Genomic DNA, 23,059 nt, shown 5'->3' with positions numbered 1-23,059 from the left:
CCATGCACGTGTTGAGGCACAGCCCAGGAAATGCTTTCTCCTGGGTGCTGGGGACCTGCACTCCACATGCCCTCCTTGGCAATCCTGGGGGTGGCCACATCCTGCTTGCAGCCTGCTGGGTCATGCTTGTGAAGTCTTGTGTACTCAGAGAGGATTTGAAGGAACCATAACTCACCACAGAGCAGTGTGGATACAGTCCCTGTCACTCTGGTATTTCAGCCCTAGCATAACCATGCTCTGTTATTTTTAGATAAGAAAATTACAGACTTCGTTTTTCCTTTTGAAGCCAGAAGATAAGTGTCTAGGGCCAGTCCCAGTCCCAGGGTTACCTAGTGGTTGGATGCTAACCAGGCATTTCCATTAGTTTGGGTCTGTGCTTTCCTCCCACGACCATTTTCAAAACACAGCTTCACTAGAAGCGATGCATTTAATCTGATGGATGCTTTGCCAGCACTGGCACATGCTGATAACATCTAAGTGTTGATAAAAGGTGGGGATTTTGTGTGTTTTCTTTTCCCTCCAAAGGCATCAGATGTGGCAGACGTGATGCCACTGCTCTCTGTGCTTATTGCATTGACAGAGGAAACTAAGATTTCTTTTATGAAGTCACTCAAAATCCTTGGTTGAAATGTTGAATAAGTACTAAAGATTAATGTCTTCACTATGTGATACTAATTCACCTGCAATTATCACTCTTCTGTACCATCTGTCCCACATACCGATTTTTTTTAATGAAAAGGTAGAAGTCTGAACAAATGAAAAAGTGATAGGAGAATGCTGTAACCTACCCCCAAGGTAACATTGAAAATTAACTACTAGTAACAAAAGTCTATTTTTTAAAAAAATTAATAATCTCTTGTCAATGGAGATTCACTGTTTAACGACTCTACTCCAATAGATTTATTACAGCACTAGCAAATCTTTGATGATTACTGAGCAAGAGAAGTTGTGAATAAACAATACTTTGCAAATGCAAGACTTGTGACACAGTCCTGACTGTTAAAGCCTCTTCTGGGCCTGAGTTTTAACAACTATAAAACAGAGACACTATCTTCTGCCATTTGGTTTGTAACATGCTTTTGAAGCGTAAAAGAGTTGGACTCAAAAGCCCAGTAAATTGGTGCATGAGCTGTTATCTTGCTTGAAGACTTAAAGAATTTAGTGCTTTTAATCAGCAGGCAGAATTTTTTTTTTTTTTTTCCAGAAGTTAGCAAGAAGTAAACTTTTATTGTATCTGTATCTTTAAGGTAGTCCTTCAGGCTATTTGGGAAATTCCAAATTTAGTTATATCTTTAAACTTTTCATTTGCAGTGGAAAAGTCATTGTTTTCACCTGTGTAGCTGTCTTAACGCTGAATGAAGAACAGAAAAAATGCAGTAGAGTTCTTTATTTCAGATTGCATAAAAATACAGAAGTTCACTTCCTCTAATTGTAGGAAAAAATGGTCACTTAAAACTGCATGCTTGCTTAAAAGTAAAAGATATATGCTTTAAAAATGACTTTGAGAGAGAAATAAGCAGCAGGTCTAAGCAAGCTCATCATTTGATTTACTTGTAAGTACTCCTCCATGTACTGTAACAGCCCATGCTTACGTGCACCCTGCTGAGCATAGCCATGTTTCTTACTTTTTATGTTTTTTACTTTTTGTGTTTGAATCACCTTACCCCTCAAACAAAATACACTGGAAGTATTTCTAGTCAAAGGCAAAACGTATCAGTGGAAAATGTAGCCTGCAGCTACGTGAAAACTCCAGCACAGATGGAGACAACCAGAACGCTCCGCAGGTCCATGGGCTTTGTACTACCATATGACTAGCTTGCTGATTTTACAGGTATGAGATACACACAGTACTAATATCGGATCTAATACACTTCTGTCCACTCTGACAAAACATGAACTTGTGTATGCTCATTTTTTTCCTATAAAAAAGTCACTTTAAAATGTTTCAAACTGCATAAAAATAAATATTTACATGTGCATATATACATAGTGCCAAACAGTACAGTACTCTTTCCATTTCACCACACAGATTTCGTGGAAAGAGAATTAATATTAAGTATTGCAGAATTATATTGAGATTTCTATTTTACTGTTGGAGCTATTTAAAACTACCATTACATGGCACTACAAAGGCCACAGGAGTTCTGATGCTGGAGTCAGCACAACTGCAGAAACATGCATTAAGGCTGCATTCCTCTGCTTCTATCTGGGAGTTCACAGATAGAACTAAAATCAATTAATTGCACTTGTAAATCAGATTCAACAGATTCTTAAGAGCCATAAACTCTGCTAGCAGAAGCCACTGAATTAATCTCTGGCTCTAAAGCCAAAATAAGTTTTGGCTGTTTCTCATGCATTATTAAATGACTAATTTGAAGTCAGTGAAAAATCTGTATGATACAAACACTTTTCCATGTCAGTCTACATCTACACCACATAATGGAATTTTTACAGAGGTACCAAAAAAAAAAAAAAAAAAAAAAGAGTTCTCAGCTCTTTCTGCTACTTGCATATTAGCACAGAGGTTAAAGACAGCAAGAACTGATTGCTTAAGGTACAGATGCTGATAACCTGAAGTTTGGACAACCCTCCAGGAGATCAACATACCACTGCTGTAAGGACTTTGGTGATTTGGGCTTGTCAGGAAGGTGAAATTTCTTAAATTTCCTATGAATTCACGAGGGTGCAGAGACCCACAGCTGCAGCTTAGGGGAGCTGCCTTGCCCCACAAGGTAACAGATGGAAAACATGGTGAAAAGCATGGTGAGAAATTGGTGCCCCTCTGGGGGGGGACTTCAGCATAGACTAAACAACAGATTAGAATCTTAACTTATGGTTTGCTAGATTTTAGACTTTTTTCTGCTTTCCTGCAATATGCAGCTTTGTTCTGTGGTATTATTACACTAACTGCATAACAAAAATAGCATATATATAGCAAAATAGTTACAAAAATAGCAAACAAGGAAAAGAAACATTTCCTGCACCTTTGCACTTCAAAAGCTTCATCGCCGATGTTCCATGCTAACAGCAGATTTCTTTGCTATCTTCTTGGTCGCAATCATTGACAGAAGCCACCACACCCAAGTCCATGCCATTCTTAAAGCACCAACAAATCCAGGTCTCAAGAAAAAGCTCGAAGTGAGATGCATGCTGAAATATGGGCACTGCACTTAGGAGCGTGTGTACTGCACCGTGCTGTACTTGGTGACCCTGGAGGACTTGCTCAGTGTGGAGCTGGCAGGAGGTGCCCCGTCCACAGCTGATCCTACCTGGTTCATCAGAGAATCCGTGATCAGCACGTGCTCTTGCCTTCCTGCGCTGGCACCGTTTGCCTGCTCGGCTCTGCCTGCCCCGCCCGAAGCTGTGAGGACCTTCTCGTTCACCACTATACTCTGCCCCTCAGACAAGGTGGGGTAGCTCAGCGAGCCCTGCTCGGCAGCAGGCACGAGCACCCTCTCCCGCTCCCTCACCACCACGTACTTCGAGTCGGTGAGGTCCGGAACCATCATGGTTCCTGCCCTAGCACCCTCTGACTTTACCATCCTTTCCGTAACCACCACATTGCTTCCAGAGGGCAGGCTGGGTATTTCCACCATTCCCTGCAAGCTCGATGCAGGGGCCAGCACCCTCTCCGTCACCACCACGTTCTCTGAAAACTGGGGATCTAGAAAAACGGCGGCCGAGTGGGCAGGGCCCCCCGCAGAATAGGACGTTTCCGTCATGGTGACATTGGTCTCCGTGTAGGATGTGGGATGGGTGTCATGCTGCCCAGACCGTGATGAGAAGTTAGTCTCCGTGACCACCTCCTGGGACACAGCCTCTTGTCCCATGCCACTGCCTGTCTGCGCTGGCGGGGCGGACGAGATGTGGCTGCCCGAGGTAAATGCTTGTTTGGAGCTGAAAGCTTTTTGCTGATTTAAGAGCTGTGAGCTTGCATCATGAACGCCGAAACCAGATTCATTCCTGGAGCTACCATCTTTCATGTCGATGTGTCTACCTATGCATATTTCTGCTAGAGTCTTAAATTTATCTCCTAAATCATCCAGAAAGTGGTCATCAAAGTCACCCTCAATGAAGCTGCAGCAGCCGATGGAGCCATGGGGGGAGCCAGACTCCCCCTGGGAATAAACCAGGAGACAGTCCCTTGCAGCTTGGGCTTCATCTTCTTCCGCAAAAGAGACAGCTTTCTGGAGACAGGAAGCAAAAGCAAGCAAAAAATCATTAATGGCACTTCTAGACAGTAAATTTGAAAAAGTCAGGCATGTTTGCTGAAAAGGATTATAATAAAATTTAACTGAACCCACAGCAACTGTCAACAAACGAAAGGCAGTACCTAGGACTGCTTTTTGCTTTTTTAAAGTTAGCCTGAACTTACCAGTAACTTAATGAGAAAAACAAACAAAATAAAACAAAACAAACAAACAAGCACAGAGCACTTTGGAAATAAATGGAAAGCCTCAGGTATCACCATCTGCTACTATTTCCTCCCAGACCACTGTTTATGATACTACTCCGTCCTCACAAACAGACGAAGAGATTACGTGTATTTTGGTTCAGTGAATGAACTTCATCTATAACTAGGTCTTTGTGGGAGAGTACCAAAACCGTGCCTGAGAGTAACCTCACATTTAAACACACATTTAATAAGTACATGCCGACATGTCATCACCTGCCATGGCTCTTTTCACTTGTGTAGCCTGCAGGATCACACCCAAGGAGTCAAACAGCAAACAGATCACCAAGTTAAATGGTTTGACATGCATGGAAACATAGTCCAGCATATAAACTGGCTCTACGCAAACCATTTTGGAACAAGGAGGGCTTTTGGGTTCAGACTTTATTGCTTCCAGGGCCAGCTCAGTCTGAGAGCAGTGTCCGCAATAGGGCTGCTGCTGGTGCTAGCACAATTATCTTCATATGCTCTTGCACCAGCTGCAGTTCCAGGAGTGAAGACAGCCAAATCCTCTGGGCCTGCTGAACCAGCTTTACATAATATGGTTACTGGCTTGTATTCAGAACCACTCTTCTGCCACATTTGAAATTCTGGAGTGCATATCAGCTCAGGCATTTGTGTAATGGGGTACATATCCAGACCCAAATTGATTCTGTATGTTTATCTGCATTTGATCCTGGAAGTAGGCACATAACCAGAGATGCTTTAACAGAAATCAGCACACATCTGGAACTACATGGTTTGAATATCTCTTTTTTTTTTTCTTCTTTTCCTTCTGTTTCTGAGGTACTTTAGCCTCTCCGTCTTTAGATGGAACTTTATAAAAGAGTTAAATCTCAACTAACCTTTTAGCCTCTCATAGCATAACCTTTGCTAAGCCCTCCTACAGGAATTCAGCAGGCAGCTATGCTCAAAGTATGCCTTAACATTTAGAAGCAAGAAGTGCAGAAGGAAAGCAGAATTGCTGTTATTGTGTCTGTTCACCCAGACGACCAGTAGTCGGAGCACTCAGGAGATGCGTAAGTCCTTCCCTAGACTAATCACCTTGATGTTATTTGAACCTGTACAGCTACTCCCCTGCACAACCCCATTGTCAGCCAGCTGGAGAGAGTGAAGGTGTTTTATTTGTAGATGCGATGGATGATCTGTACCCTTTCTGGCATATGGAATCTCCCGTGTAGGGAGCTCACCAACCTAAGGACTAATGATGGGTGTTACTAAAGAAGCATAGCTGCATTGAGTAGGATTATCCTATTGTTCAATGATTAGATAACAAAAAATAACTCAGAAAGGGGATTGCAACATGTGCTCATACACTTCTGATAAAGCTGATGAAGTTTCTTTCACCCAAGCTACTGTGCAGACAAATCCAGCACTGCTTCATCAGCTATTTTGAATACGCAGACCCACCCTCTACCATTTGACTTTTGTGGCTTATCTTTCAAAAACTTGCTCCATGATAAGATCTGCAGTTATGACTCATGAAGAGTCATCGGTGCCTCCCTACCGGACAGTTTCATGTGCTCAAGTCCGAGGTTTCTATCACATCATCTGCCTCATGACTTCTTCCTAGAAAAGGAGATCCTTGGTCACTGGTGAATATTCTGGATCTCAAACCTTGAGAGAAGGGTCTTGTCATTGGAGATCTGGTGAACAACCCAAGAAGCTACAAAATCGAGCACTGTCAAGGTCTATATCCTATGTCCTATATCTAAGGTCTATATCTATATCCTACATGTGAGCCTAACCCCCAAATCCTTAATGCCCCCACCCACATGCAAGCAACATTGACCATTGCTGGGATTGTTGACACATACACAAACCTATTTGTCTGTGTTTGTAATAACACAAATAGCATTTCGCAATGCTCAGTGTACATCTCAATATATGGTTATTCTCAAGTCATATGCTTACGTCATTGAAGTAGTCTCTTAAAAATTCTTCATTCATGGCTCCTGCAGTTCCCATTGCCACACCTCTTCCAGCTGCTACCATGTTGCCTTCTCCAGCTGCCATGCCTTCAACACCTCCAGCTGCTGCAGCTCTGGCATGGTAATCAGCACCAGAAAGGAGATGTCTTTGCTCTTCCCATCCTTCCCTGGTAACGATGCTGCAACGCCCTCTTACATTAGAGGCAGAGCTGCCTCCACATGCTGCAGCTTCCTCTGCACTCATTCCTCCTCCTGCTGCTGCTGCTGTTGTTGCTGCTCCTGCTGCTGCTGCTGCTGCTGCTCCAGCGGTCACTCCTCTAGAGTTCCCCAGTGCAGTGGGTGTGATGATGCTTTGCAATGGCTGCAAAAACAACACAAATTAGGATGTGACATGAAAGCTGGGCTGTCTAGCACATGGAACTCACCAAACCAGCAGCAGGGCTGGGTGGGACCTGGGAGGGTGTTGTCTTACAACATGTTTGAATTCGCACTGATACATGTTACTGCAAGGAGTAAAGGGGCTCCTGAAAGAGGGTGCAGCTTCCATGACTGTGTTGCCAAGGAGGATCACAGAAGTGTTTCTATAGGTCATTGTTTTCTTAAAACTTAAAGGGTTGGGAGTGAAAAGGGGTGGGAGGATAGGTTTCAATATTCCAGGGCACTCAGCTGTTCCAAAAGACTATATGCCCAGTTTTGGGGGAGTGTGCATTGCCTGCTTCATCTACGGAGCTACTTGGCCTTCTCTTATTTTCTAGCAGTTTGGCTTCCCTGTTAAGTTTATAATTTTTCATCATGAATTGTGTGTGCCTAAATCAAAGTCTTTTGCCTTAATTGTTTCTTCATTATTGTACAAAAGCAGGACAGTGTCATGCCTTTTTTTTTTGGATTGTATAGGATAAGAAGAAAGAACAAACATCTTTTGCATTCACTGTTCTCTCTGTATATTTGAAGTTTGTTCTGTCTCTTCCCCCCCCCCTTTTTTTTTCAGTAAGAGTTCTGCTTCGTTTAAGAAGAGAAACACAGAAGGAAGTAATTTAAAATGCAACCTGCAACTTTAAACTAGTGATGGGAAGCTAAGCTTTACAACCTGTTCTTTCACTGCTTTACTCCCAAATAGGCAGAAAACATTCCAGGCTTGCAGATGCAAATACTTTACTCTTTACAGAGTATGGATGCTTTTCCCATGCTTCTATCTTATGCTCAGATACTATCAGCATTTGCTTGATTGCTTTGCCTTTACTTTGGAATTTAAACACTACAGGTGGTGTTTTCTAGAGCTGCTGCTGGAATTCACCTTCCAAGCATCGTTCATTGAGCCTGATAGGGTTAACTTTAATTACTGTTCACGTGCAGTTAAAATCTGCTGTGCAGGTTTGAAACATCAGCCTGTAATGTGGAGGAGATGCCAAGTGCAAAACTGAACAGTTGGATGGAAATCAAAGAGAAATGCTGTTAGGGAGACATGCCTTCTCTTCAGGAGCTGCTCCTTCGCTGTTCCATTTACGCAACATCTCTTCGCTGCAGTCTGGTATTGCAGCAAATCCCTTTGCTCCTGAGCCACATGGACACAACAGCAGTAACAGTGGAAGAACTGCAGGGAAACATCAGTTTGCCATTATTTATGGGAAGATTAGGGTCAAAGCACAGTAACAGCCAATGCTAAAGTCTGGCCAACTCCTATACAGAAACGTATCTTTAATAAGTTAATGACCATGAGGGCTAATAAAGACTGCAGACAAGTTCCTAAACATTCAAGGTTATTTCTTAGAAACATGTGCCAGGATGGTTTCCTATACAGTAAACTGTTAATTAACCTGTCACTGCTGCAGATAACCATGTGCAGATTTATCTATACTTCTGTTGAAGTTCTCATATAGCAAAACCAGCCCCTAAATATCATTGTACAACCTCGGCATTTCCAACTCCTCCTGTTCTGTTACTGCTCAAATCGAGACAAAACTTTCACATGGATTTCACCTCACCAATCCTATGACATGTCTTCAGCATTACCTGAGGGGCTCAAAACAATCCAATTTCAAGGGAAAAACATCCTCCTGTGCAATTAGCTTTGCCTTACCACAGCCAGATTTGCTGCTACTAGAAGCAATGAACTATCGCCATTTCAAGCGCAGCACTGGTATATATGGCCGTAACCTGACTACAGGTATTTCTCTCTTATTTTTAAGCTTCTGTGTTGTCTTACCAAAGAACAACTTCACTTGCTACCCAGGGTAAGGAACCAGATCTGGGTCTGTAATGAGGGCGATGAGCACTGAGTGTGTGGGTTTGAGTGGGAAGTTAGGGTTCACAGAGGGAAGTGTGGGAAGCACTAAAAGGATTCCTTAGGGTTTCCCCCCTTGTTATTTATGGCATCATAAACAAATATTAAAGTTGTACATATTCATTTCAAAATGCACAGCTTGAAATGCTTTGAGTGTGAAATGCTGATGTTACCAAAATTAACTGGAGATTTGCCATGACTTCACATAGACTAGGAGTTTACACAAGATGATAAACCTGGGAGTAGGGCAGTTTCTTCCTTGGTGCCTTGTGCAATATACTCATAGTTCTGAGATAACATGAAACAATTACTTACGTAGCAAAAGTAAAAACGCCAAGATGATTAGTGCAATCGCTCCTGGTCCCAGGCCCACTGATGTACTGGAAATAAGTTTCTCTTTGCATCCACCATCAGCTGCACACGTACAAACAGTCAGTTCCAGGGACTGCGACTGAGCACAGCTGAACCCTTGCAAATCCTGTATTAAGAGGGGAACTTCAGATCTGCCCACCTTCAGGTTCTGGGGGGCCAGCTGCACACTGGTGTCTGAGGCAGAATGGTGCAATTAAAGAAAAACAAAACAAAACAAACACACACACACAAAACAAAAACAAAAACACACAAACAAACAAACAAAAAAACAAGAGAAAAGTGGACAGAAAGTTAAGTCCTGTAAACGTTCTCAAAATCCCAGTAAGTATCCTCCAGTTAGCCAATGCAATCACCTTAAATTCAGAGCTGCTGCTACAGCATGTGTGCTTTTATCAAGTAATTCATGCTGGTAATAAAGCAGCCCTGCTCACTTGCAGTCTCAGATAACTATGGAAGAGCTTCACACCAGCAGACCCATTACACAAGATTATCCAGCTGCTTACATAGCGCTAACCTTCACCTAAAACATTGTCAGTTTTTAGGAGATTAATCTGTTGTAGGCCACTGGCAGAGACCAGGAAGCCACAATACTACCCATTCCTGTGGCTGTCGAGGACAGGACTAGCCAAGAGATGCCCAGATAATCCCAGCTGGGAAACACCATCCTGTTTTGAAAAGTTGTTGTAATTACTGCTAGTCTGGCTACAAGCAGGGTGAAGAAAGGTAAGATTTCTTTTTGATCCTAAACTGTGATTAGGACAACTCTGCTGATTGCTTTGCAGTGGTATGCTGTAGGACTATGGATGACAAGAATGAATCTGAGAAGAAAAAGAACTTCCTTGTGCCTTCAATCTTCCTTCCAAGTACTTCCTAGGTTTATATGAATGGAATGTAAGAAAATCTCATTTTAAAATACTCATTAAAATTATTTATGGTTTAGCAATTCATGCTGCTTTGTTGCCAGCATGAATTACTTGATAAGAATAAAGACTGTTATGATTATGTCCTACTGCGCCGGATAATCTTGGACAGATTACATTCTATTTCCCTTTTTCAAGACCCGCACTTTGCAGACAGATTTTTTTTCTTTTTTCTTTTTTTTAAAGACATTGGAGCAACTATGGCCAGTTAACAACTGTATCTCCAAGCTCAGTTTTAATTAAAAGCATCCTCCATCACTGCGTGCTTTTTGTGGGAAGACGGGAATGTGCCTCAATCCCAGTGTCACCTGTGAAATCCTGGTTACTTCACACTAGGTTAACATGGTCCAGTTGAGGGAAGGCAACAGGCCCCAGAACATGACTGCTTTTATACATATTAAAGAAAAGGGAGCAGAACATAGGCAATGTATCTTCTCAACTGACTCCATATGTGGTGTTTTGTGTGTGTGGGTGTGGATCAGCCAAAGTGTCAGTTTGATTGTAATTAGCAAAGTGCAACATTCCTATGCAACTCCAGAAAACTGAAAGTAATTCAAAATATATTTTCTTACCATTTCTGTATGCAATTATCCAATTTTTTGCTGTCCCTTCTGGCTCATCAATGATAGTGAAGGTGAAGGGAGCACTGTTGGGGAAACTATCCAAATCACTTGCTGTTACGTCAATTAGTTTTGCATCTGAACACACAGTCTGCACAGGATTCTTGATAATTGGGCAGTTATCATTCTCATCTTTAACTTGAATAACAACTGTGCCAGTGACTGTTTTCGCAGGAAGATCTATGATTAGAAAATATGAAAAATGAAATCAATATTTGACAAGTACAGATATTTCATCTTAAAATAATAATAATAATATTTTCCAAAACACAAACACTTCTGAAATAGGTTCAAGAAACAAGACACAAGCTGGAAGTGCTCTCACTGGATTTTATGGGAGCAATATTTCATTCCTAACGTCAAGAAACACATTGACAAAATTCTTTTGAAGGCAAGTTTTTCTACTATCTTAAAAAATGTATTTTTTTTTTGCATAGTTACAGAATCACAGAATCATCTAGGTTGGAAGAGACCTCAAAGATCACCTAGTCCAACCTCTGACCTAACACTAACAAGTCCTCGACTTAACCATATCACAAAGCTCTACATCTAAACAACAACAGCACAATAGCATGCACATTATAAAGAGAATTCTTATTAGATGTACAAGAAGTTCAAAGAGTCTTTCTCACTTAGCTTTCCAGAAAATGGTAGGACTCTGAAATCTGCCCATTATCATAGCAAGAAGCAGGTATTTTCCATCTTAACAGGGGATTCTCCTGTCAAACTAGGTCTTCACGGAACTTCTTGTAACAGTTCACCTCCATACAGCCGAAGAAGAGAAATGGACATCCCAAGAACCCAGTCCAAGGTTCATCCCATTGCACAGAGTTGCCCATGTCTCTCCTCCAAATACAGAGCCTATGGCAAACTGCACTAGGCACCTAACTTTTAGACAGTTAAAGATAGGGAGGTTAAGCCAACCATAGTTATGGAAAGACAAAATAAGCCCTAGATGAACAGGAAATTAACAAAATACATCTGACCAGACAGTACAAAAACAAAACCTTCTAAACTTACCAGTAGTTACACCCAACATGGTGAAAGTGTAGGTGCTGTTTACTACATATTGTGATTCGTAATCAAGGCTTTTGGCAAGTTGGATTTCACCTGTAACTGGATCTATCTTGATCCAGTTTGCTGCGTCTCTTCCTTTGATGTATCTGATTAAAATCACATATAAAGATGTACATATTTATAAAGATCAAAACAACCATCAGCAGAAAAAGCAGCTTCACAGTATGCTCGCTCTTCATTTAGAGCAGAGACCAACCCCTTAGGCTGAGGCCTAATGCTCCTGCCACTGTAATTGATTTGAACTATTAACCTAAGATTATAAACCTCTGCTGAATGTTGAAACCTGCTTTTCCCTCTCAGGGGAGCCAGGATGTAGGTGTGGCAATGTTACAAAAGGTAGGTTCAGGGAGCAAGAACCGAGCAGGAGAGGGATCCCTGCTGCTGGCCATGGTGGTCCCCTTCCCCCAGCCCTGCTCCCAGCACTGGAAGAACAGCAGCCACCCCAGAAAGGCAGCATTAGAGGCATGGGGGAAAGGGACCCAGGGTTAGGTATGCACCTCTGCCAGTCCACACCATTTCTAAATGCCACCACGGTGGCGGTTCAACAAGATTTTAGCTGAAGAGCTGTGATTCAAAAATCTAAACACAGCCGCATGCATGTGCATGTGGACTTATCTACCCTAACACCCTTTTTGTCCAATTTCTGTGTGTTTCTGCTTACTCCTTCCAAATGTTTCTGCAGATGATGAATCAAATGAGCAAACCTGCTCTCAGAAACAGAAAGGCATGACAAATGGCAAGGAAGCACAGATAATTTCAGTACGAACTCGTCTCGCCATATATGACAAAACAAACAGGATTTTCAAGCCAACCATTTTCTGCATAATAGAATACTCATGGTGAAGATGTTCTTTTCAGTATAAATTGTGCATAGTACAAAACAGATTGCCTTGGAAATGATCTCAGTTCAGTACCCAGCTTTTTCAGTAAGATGTGATTTCTGACATGCTCAGTTATGATGGTTATAAGAAGACTTACTTTATGTTCGTTGCTACTTTTCCTGTGTCTTCATCAAGTGCTTGATACTGTCCAATAACCTGGGTTACTTGCAGGCTCTCACTTGCCGTAATAATTTTTGTGCCACCAGGGAATACAGGGCCTTCCCGCACATTAATCACTTTAATTTTGATTGGAATTGTTTGTGCTTTATAGCTGTTTTTAATTGACTTATGGAATTCTGCTTTGTTTGTAACAACAACACCCAAGTTTAGGCTTTGCATTTCTTCGTAGTTTAGTTCCTAGAACAATCCAAACAAAAAAATAAAAAAAAACACTCAGAATTTGATAGTATTTGATATCCAGAAAACATTCAGACATTTAATATTTAAGTAATACTGGGGAAGGATGCTACACTGAAAAGAACTTTCGTTTAACATATTACTCTCAATATAAAAAGCTTTAACCCTTTAAGAGTGTATCTCTTATTTTTCATGGATGGCACCATAGTTATGACTTTATGTTATTCGATTCTCACTAATGTAGGGAAGGTGCAATGAGTCCTACACGTATATTCTGTCTTTGCCTTCAGTGAACCAGTACTCAGAATTACTCTGCTCTTCCAATTTTTTTCAACCAATGTAGTTATTTTAGTAATGCTTTTATATATATATATTCATATACACATTTAAAAGAATTATCAATTTTCAGATAACAAAACCAGAACAGCAAAAAAGAAAACGTAGGGCACTATGCATCTTCAGTCCCTGTGGAGTAAAGGGCAGTGAAAATTCCATGGAAATCCATAAAATAAATAGTCTGTGGCCATAGGAAATAAAATTAAACTGAGACCAGCAAGGATAGCAAGAATGTGAGAGAGCTTATAGAGTATGTGCTAGCACTGCTACCCAACAGCAAGGAAAGTCTGGGGACTTCTGTCCCACTGGATATATCTGCCATCTCACAGGAAGTTAATGGCAAAGCTGTACAAAATCATTACTTTGTACAGCATTATTGAATACAGCACCAAAAGATATGCCAAAGGAGGAATATCCACCATGTAAATTTACAGTTTACTTACTGAATATAAATGGTGTGTCAATTTATACTAAAGAGAATCATTTATTCTAATATGTAGAAGACTTTCTGAAGAATATACTAACCTTTACAAGAGTCAGAATTCCTTCATTTGTTTTGGTATCTGTTACCATATGAAAAAAGCCACCTTCATTACCAGAAACAAACGAAAAATTCGCCAGCCAGTTATCAGAAAACTCTTCATCTTTGTCAAACACTTTTATTCGCATGATTTCCACATTTGCTCTGTTTTCTTCAATGCTTCCTTCAAACTGCAATTCAAAAAATGCTCCTCTTTAAAAAGATGTCACAATTTACCTCATTTTATCAATGCAATAAAGTTTGCATAACATCTTATTAAGCCATGAGATACCAGCAGGTGTAGGAACAATCCAAGTATTGTGATAAATGTACTTACTGTATGACCTTCAACCACAGGCAGGTTGTCATTGACATCCAAAATCTTTATTTTTACTGAACAAGTTGCATGCATTCCATTTGATGAACCACCAAGATCTCTTGCTTCTACCCTCAAAGAATAGCTACTTTGTGTCTGCATAAAAAAAAAAAAAAGAAACAAAATAAAAAGTGCTTCAACTAGCCTTTTTTTTTTTTTCTTTGATGTATTATTTCCACCATATTTTGGTCATCCCTCTGATGCAATTGCCAGTTATAATATCTCTCTAGCCAGTATTGTATCTCACGTATAACTGTCTCTTCTGGAGTAGAGCTGAGGCTTAGAAAAGGGTTTGTGAGTTCTGCATTTTCCTCAAAGACTGTGCTCAAATGGAGAATGAAAAAATTTCAGTGCCCATGAACAGGGACAGGAACAATGGTATCTGCACCTTAGGACAAGGCTAGATGTAGAGATGTTGTCCTCAGACACAGAATGCTAGCACAAACATCACCATCTGCTGGCCAATGAGAATACCTGCGAGCATAAGGAAAACTGCTGGTAATAAGTGGCTTTGAACAATCTTTCCCAGCAGCACCCATCCTTAATCTTTGTGCTAAAATTTGCATAGCAGGCTACAGAAGTCTACATGCAATTATCACCTCTGGCAAGGTGGTGATCTGGACTGTCCTTGCCACACATTCACCAGCAACAAAATGTTCCCTTGTTTCATGTAACTGCTTCCTGGATATACTGGAGGGACAGAAACCAACAGCCATTGGGCTGGAACTGTGCTAGGGAGGTGACAAGGTGAATGCAAGCTTTCTCGCATCCCTTCCCACAGTCCCTGAAAAATATATGTCAGCAAAAAAGTGACACAAAAGATAGCAGAATACTGTTAACTGATACATTTTTTTTTTTTTTTTACCTCTCTGTCAAGGTTTATTGCTGCTACTCGAACCTCTCCAGTATCTTTATTGATGCTGAATGCGGAACTAGGGCTTTGGGATGTGATCCTGTAAGCAATTTGGGAATTCAGGTTATTTGGTTCATCTGCATCTGTTGCATTTATCTTCAATACAATTGTACCTGAAGAAAAGCAAACAAAATACAATATTTGGTTATGTTGCACTGCACTGGCAAGTATTTAACTGTAATGTCACAGATAAGAGAGTGCTGTCAGATGCCCTGCACAATTTTTTAATGCCCTTGCCTTTATTTATTTAATTAATAGAGCAGAAGCAGCTTGAAATACAACACGTTAAAAATGTTGCACTTAGCAAACAAAAGCATGCTATTAACACACACCCACAACCCACAGAATTCACCAGAACTATTCAATGGGTCAAACTCTGGTAGAGTTCTGATTAAGAAACGTGACAGAAAACTGTAAATACTGTACAGAGAAGATAGAAACGTTTTGGACAGTAAGTTGCATTTCCCCTCACATCATTCTAAAGGGAGCAGTACTGACTTTTGTACCTCAACACCAATAAAAATGATTGCTCTGTATTGACTAATGCTCTCCAATAGCTTCACTCAAAATACATGGTGGCCACCATGCTGCAACCCCCTTATAAGTCATGGCACAGGATACTGTCCTCTTGGAAGGGGTCTACTTCAGTGTCCAGTGCCAGTACTTGGGTTTGAATGTTAACTAGAATTCAGGCTGAGAGACGATTACCATATGGCTACTACTGACTTGAAAGAGAGCCAAGGGTACCTCACATAAATGGATGGTCATTAATTTCTGTCTTCAGATTACCATGGCACTGAAATGGACACAATATCAGGTATTTATTGGGATGTTTTACTCTGGGAAACAGTCCATTGCTTCAAGATCTGCTCTTAGGTTTACTGTCATTAACAGGAAAATTGCCATTAACTTGTTTTGGGTTACTGTCATACACTCTGAACAGCAAAGTACTTCTCCAGCCCATAAGTAAAGTTTTTATTTATTTATTTATTTATTTTTTCCTTAAGGCACAGCAGAGCTGAGCCATAGAATCATAGATTCATTCGATTGGAAGAGATCTTAAAGATTATCTAATTCCAATGCCCTTGTCATGGACAGGGACACCTCCCACTAGACCTGGTTGCTCAAAGCCCCATCCAGCCTGGCCTTGAACATCTCCAGGGATGGGGCATCCACAGCTCCTCTGGGCAACCTGTGCCAGTGTCTCACCACCGTTACAGTGAGGAATGTCTTCCGTATATCTTTTAAAAATCTACCCTTCTTTAAAGCCATTACTTCTTGTCTTATCTCTACACACTCTGTCAAAGAGTCCCTCCCCGGTGTTTCTGTAGGCCCCCTTTAGATTCTAGGAGGCCACTATAAGGTCTCCCCAGAGACTTCTCTTCTTCAGGCTGAACAACCCCAACTCCCTCAGCCTGTCTTCATAGGAGAGGTGCTCCAGCCCTTTGATAATCTTTGTGGCCTAACAGGTCTAATACTTCTAATAGGTCTATGTCCTTCTTGTGCTGGGGCCCCGTAGAGCTGAAGCTAGCAACCTATCCCAAATAGGCTGGAATTGCCAGGCCAGATGGCATTTCCCATGCAGTTTCTGCTTAAGGATCCAGGTCCCTGGACAGTGGTAGCTTTGATACAAAACCAAAGTTGCCATAAGAGGAAGAAGAGCAAGTCTTGTTCTCTGTTGCCATTATGCATACACTTCCCCTTCATCACACCACACAGCTTAGCCCTGAATAAAAGCTTGCATTCACACTTGGATAATCTGTCCTACAGAAGCCACAGAATGTATTGTTGTTACTGCAAATATTACATTCACTTGTGTCCTTGTGTATGTTGGGAAAAAATAAGTAATTAGAAAAAAAACGTTTTCATGTTTATCATGTTACCTGTTTCACTTAATTCTTCAACTGAACCAACAAAAACTTCATGTGAAAACACTGGAGGATTGTCATTTACATCCAGAACTTTAATTGTGAGGTCTATTGGATCTTCCAGTTTTGCTCCATTCTTATCTAATGCATGACCTCTGAGCTGAAATAATACAGAGATAAACAATAAGGAAATATAAGTGACTGTATTTATATGTATATATACATATATATATTTCAGAATGTCTCGGGTTGAAAGGGACCTCAAAGATATCTAGTTCCAACCCCCCTGCCATAGGCAGGGATACCACCCACTCGATCAGGTTGCTCAGAGCCTCATCTGACTTGGTCTTGAACACCTCTGGGCAACTTGTTCCAGTGCCCCACAACCCTCAGAGTGAAGAATTTCCTCCTAACCTCTAATCTAAAACTCCCCTCTTTTAGTTTAAAACAATTCCCTCTTGTCCTGTCATTATATGATTGAGAAAAAGTCACTCTCCATCTTTTTTATAAGCCCCCCTTTAAGTACTGAAAAGCCACAATGAGGTCACCCCGAAGCCTTCTCTTCCCCAGGCTGAACAACCCCAGGTCTCTCAGCCTTTCTTCATAGGAGAGGTGCTCCAGTGCTCTGATCATCTTCATAGCTCTCCTCTAGGCCTGCTCTTAGAGGTCCACATCCTTCTTGTGCTGGGGGCCCCAGACCTGGACACAACACTCCAGGTGGGGCCTCACAAGGGCAGAGCAGAGAGGCACAACCACATCCCTCGCCCTGCTGGCCACTCCTCTGTTGAAGCAGCCCAGGATGCAGTTGGCCTTCTGGGCTGCAAGCATGCACTGCTGGCTCACATCGAGCTTTTCATCCAACAGAACCCCCAAGTCCTTCTCTGCAGGGCTGCTCTCAATGAGTTCTTCTCCCCGTCTGTACATGTCTGGGATTGCCCTCACCCAAGTGCAGCACCCTGTACTTGGACTTGTTGAGCCTCATGAGGTTCACATGGGCCCACTTGTCAAGCTTGTCCACATCCCTTTGGATAGCATCCCTTCCTTCTGTTGTACTGACTGCACTACTCAGCTTGGTGTCATCTGCAAACTTCCTGAGGGTGCACTCGATCTCACTGTCTATGTCATTGATGAAGATATTAAACAGCATGGGTCCCAAGACAGATCCCTGAGGTAAACTACTCATTACCGGCCTCCACTTGGACATAGAGCCATTGAACACCACTCTCTCAGTGCAATCTTCAAGATAACTACTTATTCACTGTACTGGGTCTGGCTGGGATGTTAACTTTCCCTGCAGCAGCCCATACAGTGCTGCGCTCTGCACTTGTAGCTAGAACAGCAGTGGTATCACACCAGTGTTGTGTCTGCTGCTGAGCAGTGCTGGCACAGCATCAGGACTTTCTCTGACCCTCCTAGGGGGTGGGCAAAAAAGTGAGAAAGGAACATCATCAGGGCAGCTGACCTAAACCAGCCAAGGGGATATTCCATACCATATGATGTCACACTCAGCAATAAAAGGTGGAAAAAGGAAGAAGAGGGGAGGGGTGGGCTCTCGTTGCAAAAACGTCTGTCCTCCTCCTGAACACCAGCTACGTGCGTTGAGGCCCTGCTTCAAGGACGCGGTCAAGCATCGCTCATTTCTGGGAAGTAGAGAGTAATTTCTTTCCTCTGCACTTCCACACAGCCTTTAATTGTTTTGTTATTCCCTTTCCCCCTCCCTCTTCCCCTTTCCCTTTTTTCCCTTTAGTTGAATTGTTTAATTAATAATAATATTTCCTTAATATTTTTTTTTCTCTTTAATTAAATTATCCTTATCTCAACCCATGAGTTGTTCTTTCCTTTATTTCTTCCCCTCCTCATGTGAGGAGGGGGAGTGAGAGGGCGGTTATGGTGTTCAGCTGCCTAGCACGGTAAAACCCCCACATTCACCCATCAATATCCACCCATCAACCCCACATCTCTCCAATCTGGAGACCAGGATGTCAGGCGGGACCCTGTCACAGGCCTTACAGAAGTCCAGGTAGATGACATCGGCCAGTCTTCCCTTGTCAACTGATGCAGTCACTCCACCACAGAAGGCCACCAGACTGGTCAGGCACGATTTACCCTTGGTGAAGCCATGCTGGCTGTCTTGGATCACCTCTTTGTCTTGCATGTGTCTTGACATTGCTTCTAGGAGGATCTGTTGCATGATCTTCCCAGGCACAGGGGTGAGGATCACCAGTCTGTAGTTCCCCAGGTCCTCCTTTCTACCCTTTTAAAAATGGGAGTGATATTTCCCTTTTTCCAGTCACCAGGGACTTTGCCTCACTGCCAGGACTTTTCAAATATGACGGAGAGAGGCCTGGAAACTGTATCACCCAATTCCTTCAGGACACTGGGATGCACGTCATCAGGCTCCATAGACTTGCACTTGTTCAGTTTCATCAGTGGTCTTGAACCTGCTCTTTGCTTACAGTGGGTGGGACTTTGCTCCCCCAGCCTCCATCTACGGGTTCAGGGAAACAAAAGACTTGGGAAGCCTGACTGTCAGTGAAGACTAAGGCAAAGAAGGTGTTGAGTACCTCAGCCTACTCCATGTCTGTCGTTGCAAGTTCACCCTTCTCATCCATCAGAGGGGGCACACTCTCCTTGGCGTTTCTTTTCTGAGCAATGTACATATAGCATCCCTTCCTATTATTGGCATCCCTTGCCAAGCTCAGTTCCATCTGTGCCTTGGCTTTCCTGATCCCATCCCTGCACATCTGGACAGTATCCCTGTGCTCTTCCCAGGCCACATATCCCTGCTTTCACTGCCTGTGCATTTCCTTCTTGCACCTCCGTCTGTCCAGCAGGTCCTTGCTCAGACACACAGGCTATCCTGCCCTCCCTGCCCTCTTTCTTATGCAGGGCGATGGGAAGTTATTGTGCTCTAAGGAAAACATCCTTAAAGAGTTGCCAGGTCTGTTCAGCTCCTTTGTCTCTGAGGACAGTGTAACAGGGGAACTCATCCACTAGGTCTTTAAATAGCTTGAAGTTCATTCTTCAAAAGTTCAGGGTCCTGACTTTGCTCTTTGCCAGGCCCATATTCACCAAGATCACTAACTCAACAAGGGCATGGTCACAGCAGCCCAGACTGCCTCCAGTCTTGACCTCTTTAATGAGCTCTTCCGCATTGAATACATATACAGAAGATAAATATAAAGCAATATATACTATATATAACAAAAATATTAGCACTAACATACATATATGCACATATGTAAATGTTCAGAAATATTAAAACTACTTGAAGTTAACAAAATTAAACAAAGTAAATTAAAAAATGGCTAAGAGAGCACTTATAAGGAAAAGGTTACTATTCAACTTACAAACAGCACTGGAGTCTTTTCTCTGTCAACCCTTCCTGTTACGTTCAGGTTTCCAGTCTTCCCATCGATAACAAATAATCCATAAGGAGGTTCTGTTACTCCTTGACCAGATATAGTATAAGTTACCACTATCCCTGCACCTTCATGATCAGAATGTATCTAGGAGGAATGTAAATAGCCTTTGATAAATAAAACCACATTAGAAAACACAGAGAAAATATTTTGGCTATTTTCATAACAAACAAAAATTAACATTAAATGCAGTTTTCCTACATTCCTTTGAGGGTGAAGATGTTGAGATGAATGCAGGAAGAGTTAACTGGTCTGTTTGAGGGACTAGTTTGGGGAGATGAGGAGCACAATGGGTGTGGCAACAGCTGGGAACCATGGAATGGAGAGGTCTGCAGGAGAAAATTGGGACTGTTTGGACAAAAGAGAGCTGGACAGCATACAAGCATAAGGAGGACTCTGACTGGAAAGGCTAGAAAAGCACTGAGTTAAGATGAAAAGCTGGAGTGAGGGAAACTGGCTGCTTAAATGGATGGGGACAAATAAAACATGGAGAAAGAGGAAAAAAAAATATTAAGAGTCTGGAACAATGAGTTCAGCAGAGAAGGTTAAAGTTATTTGAGCAAAGCTTGAAAATGAAACATGGCATCTTTTTAAAGAAGACTAGTCCTAGGCTATTGAGTGGGACTAGAGCTGAGGAAGTGATGTAACAGAGGATAAATGCCAGATCTGTTGAGGAACAGATGAAAGGGGCTGCATAGACCTTATTATACCTTCCCTCTGCTGTCACCAAACATTTGGACTACATGAAACATCCGGAGGAGCACACTTCATTGCACCTGCTTCACCATCAAGGGTCAGTCCAAACAGAGTATAAGAGCCTACTACCATCTGCAGTTAATATATACACTGAAGTGACTGGTGTGGTGAATTCAGGTTTCAACAGTAGTGCTAAACAAAATGCATATCAGTCTGACACTATGGAATTGATACCTCAGTTATTTTTAGCCCAGTTTCTTAAAAAATTAGGCATATATAACCATGCTCCATGTACAGCTTTCTGTCCAATCATGTACATGATTTCTATCTGACCATGTACACCAGCAGTTTTGGGAACCACTTGGCAACTTCAACCATAGCTGAGTAGGGGTGATGGAGTGAAAAAAACTCAAAGATTCTGCATTCCCAAAAGTATTATGAAAATTATTGGCTGGGAAGAGCTGAGAGACTGAGCCAAATCAGGCTTCAGAGTAAGTCATCTGAAAGAAGGAAACAGGAGGAAACGTGCCAACATTCTACCGATATTCAATAGTTCATTAAAATTCAATAAATATTTGTGTCTGTGTTTAGGACAGTCACACCCTTATTTTATATTTTCATCTCTATTTTTACGTGCATTCTACGTTTATCTCTTTTCTGGGCTTACTCTAACAATTGGATTCCTATATGAATTGTCTTCCTCTTCCCGTATGAAAGCTGGAGGGACTATCCATTCTCGCTTCTGTCTAATGAGGCTGTTGGGATGAGACAACATGCCACTCCGGCCACTTCGATCATAAACCTGCAAAAAACCAAGGTTGAATGTCAGCATAACATCTAATCATTTATGATGAATGCTTTGTTGCTGTTGTGGCCCAGAATTATAAATAGCTTTTGCGTAACCTGGGCATTCTGCCTGCCCAAAACACATGCTGACCTTACCATTCATTTTCTTCTGAGGAGACTATAGACTCTTTCAATTGCTAGTACCTTTGAAATCATGGAGCGAAATTAGCTTCCTGAATCACAATTTAAAAGGTGTATGTTCCTCAAGTTATTTGAATAGAAGAAGTACAATAATCTTTTCAACAACACAGATATATAAAAAACAGCCTTGAGTATATTCCCATGGCCAGGGTTTAGTGAAAATACAATGTTCTGGCCAATTTAAGTGCTTGTCACCAGATGTAGGAAGAGGTTTGCCATTAAGGCTGCTATAAACCCTCACTTCTGCCTTATTATACCTTATTTGGCCTTATTATACCTTATATACCTTATTTGACATCCTATCAATACAGACTTAGCCTCCTCTCTAATACAGGATCATACAACACGCAACCCATCCACTGTCTCAGCTATCCTTTCTCAGCTACACCTCATTGTCACTGAAACCCTTCTTCGTTATGCCCAGCTTAGTCCTGGTTGTGTCTGTTGATTTCCAGATCCATAGTGAACACCTTCCATACCAAAGCAGTTGATTTCATTTATGGAAAGTTAAAAAAAAAACATATCTACAGATGTAACATTTTAGGGAAAGTTTCCCAAAGTTGACTGTCACTCAGTTTGATGGATGTAGGGTTGGTCCTATTCTTACATTTCTGCTTTCATTTCACTACCCCTTATACAGCTTTCATTTTTCAGAAAATGTTAAAACTCGAGATACCTATCAACTGAAGTAAAGCACATCTTTGACCCTTGCTCTTTGATCAGAGAACACTTCTTCAGGCACTGATAAAGAAAAGCAGGTTTTCATTATTTCCTACCTTCCAATGGAGTCCACTTCCATAATTCAAACAGATCTGAAAAGAAAGTTACAATAACCATTATTAACTCAATGTCACTTTAGCAGTAGTAAAACCTAATTTATAACCTAAGCAAAGCCATAAAGAATAAGAAATCTGACCTCTATCAATTACTATTTACTAATAATAGCTTCTGAAAAATTTACCCAGAAGCACTCCCATTAAAAGCATACACTAGAATTACAAAATTCAGCACAAATACATGTTTTGCACTTTTCTCCCAGCAGGAAGCAG

General features: G+C 41.6%; 1 protein-coding gene across 1 annotated transcript; it reads right to left on the bottom strand.

Annotated features, from left to right (window-relative positions):
* Positions 1–1,372: 1,372 nt before the first annotated feature.
* LOC118162690 (desmoglein-2-like) lies at positions 1,373–22,822 on the bottom strand. Its single transcript, XM_035319039.1, has 14 exons — positions 22,787–22,822; positions 21,691–21,825; positions 20,256–20,414; positions 16,921–17,065; positions 14,990–15,150; positions 14,086–14,220; positions 13,754–13,939; positions 12,633–12,892; positions 11,598–11,740; positions 10,530–10,757; positions 8,981–9,211; positions 7,851–7,975; positions 6,368–6,745; positions 1,373–4,187 (listed from the first exon to the last, which is right to left on the bottom strand). Exons 2-14 carry the CDS (start codon positions 21,796–21,798, stop codon positions 3,171–3,173), a joined length of 3,276 nt encoding a protein of 1,091 aa, XP_035174930.1. The 5' UTR covers positions 21,799–21,825; positions 22,787–22,822; the 3' UTR covers positions 1,373–3,170.
* Between the last annotated feature and the right edge of the window lie 237 nt (positions 22,823–23,059).

The sequence above is a fragment of the Oxyura jamaicensis genome, chromosome 2, assembly GCF_011077185.1.
Source record: "Oxyura jamaicensis isolate SHBP4307 breed ruddy duck chromosome 2, BPBGC_Ojam_1.0, whole genome shotgun sequence".
Taxonomy (NCBI): Eukaryota; Metazoa; Chordata; class Aves; order Anseriformes; family Anatidae; genus Oxyura; species Oxyura jamaicensis.
This window is presented reverse-complemented; position numbering and strand designations above follow the sequence as displayed.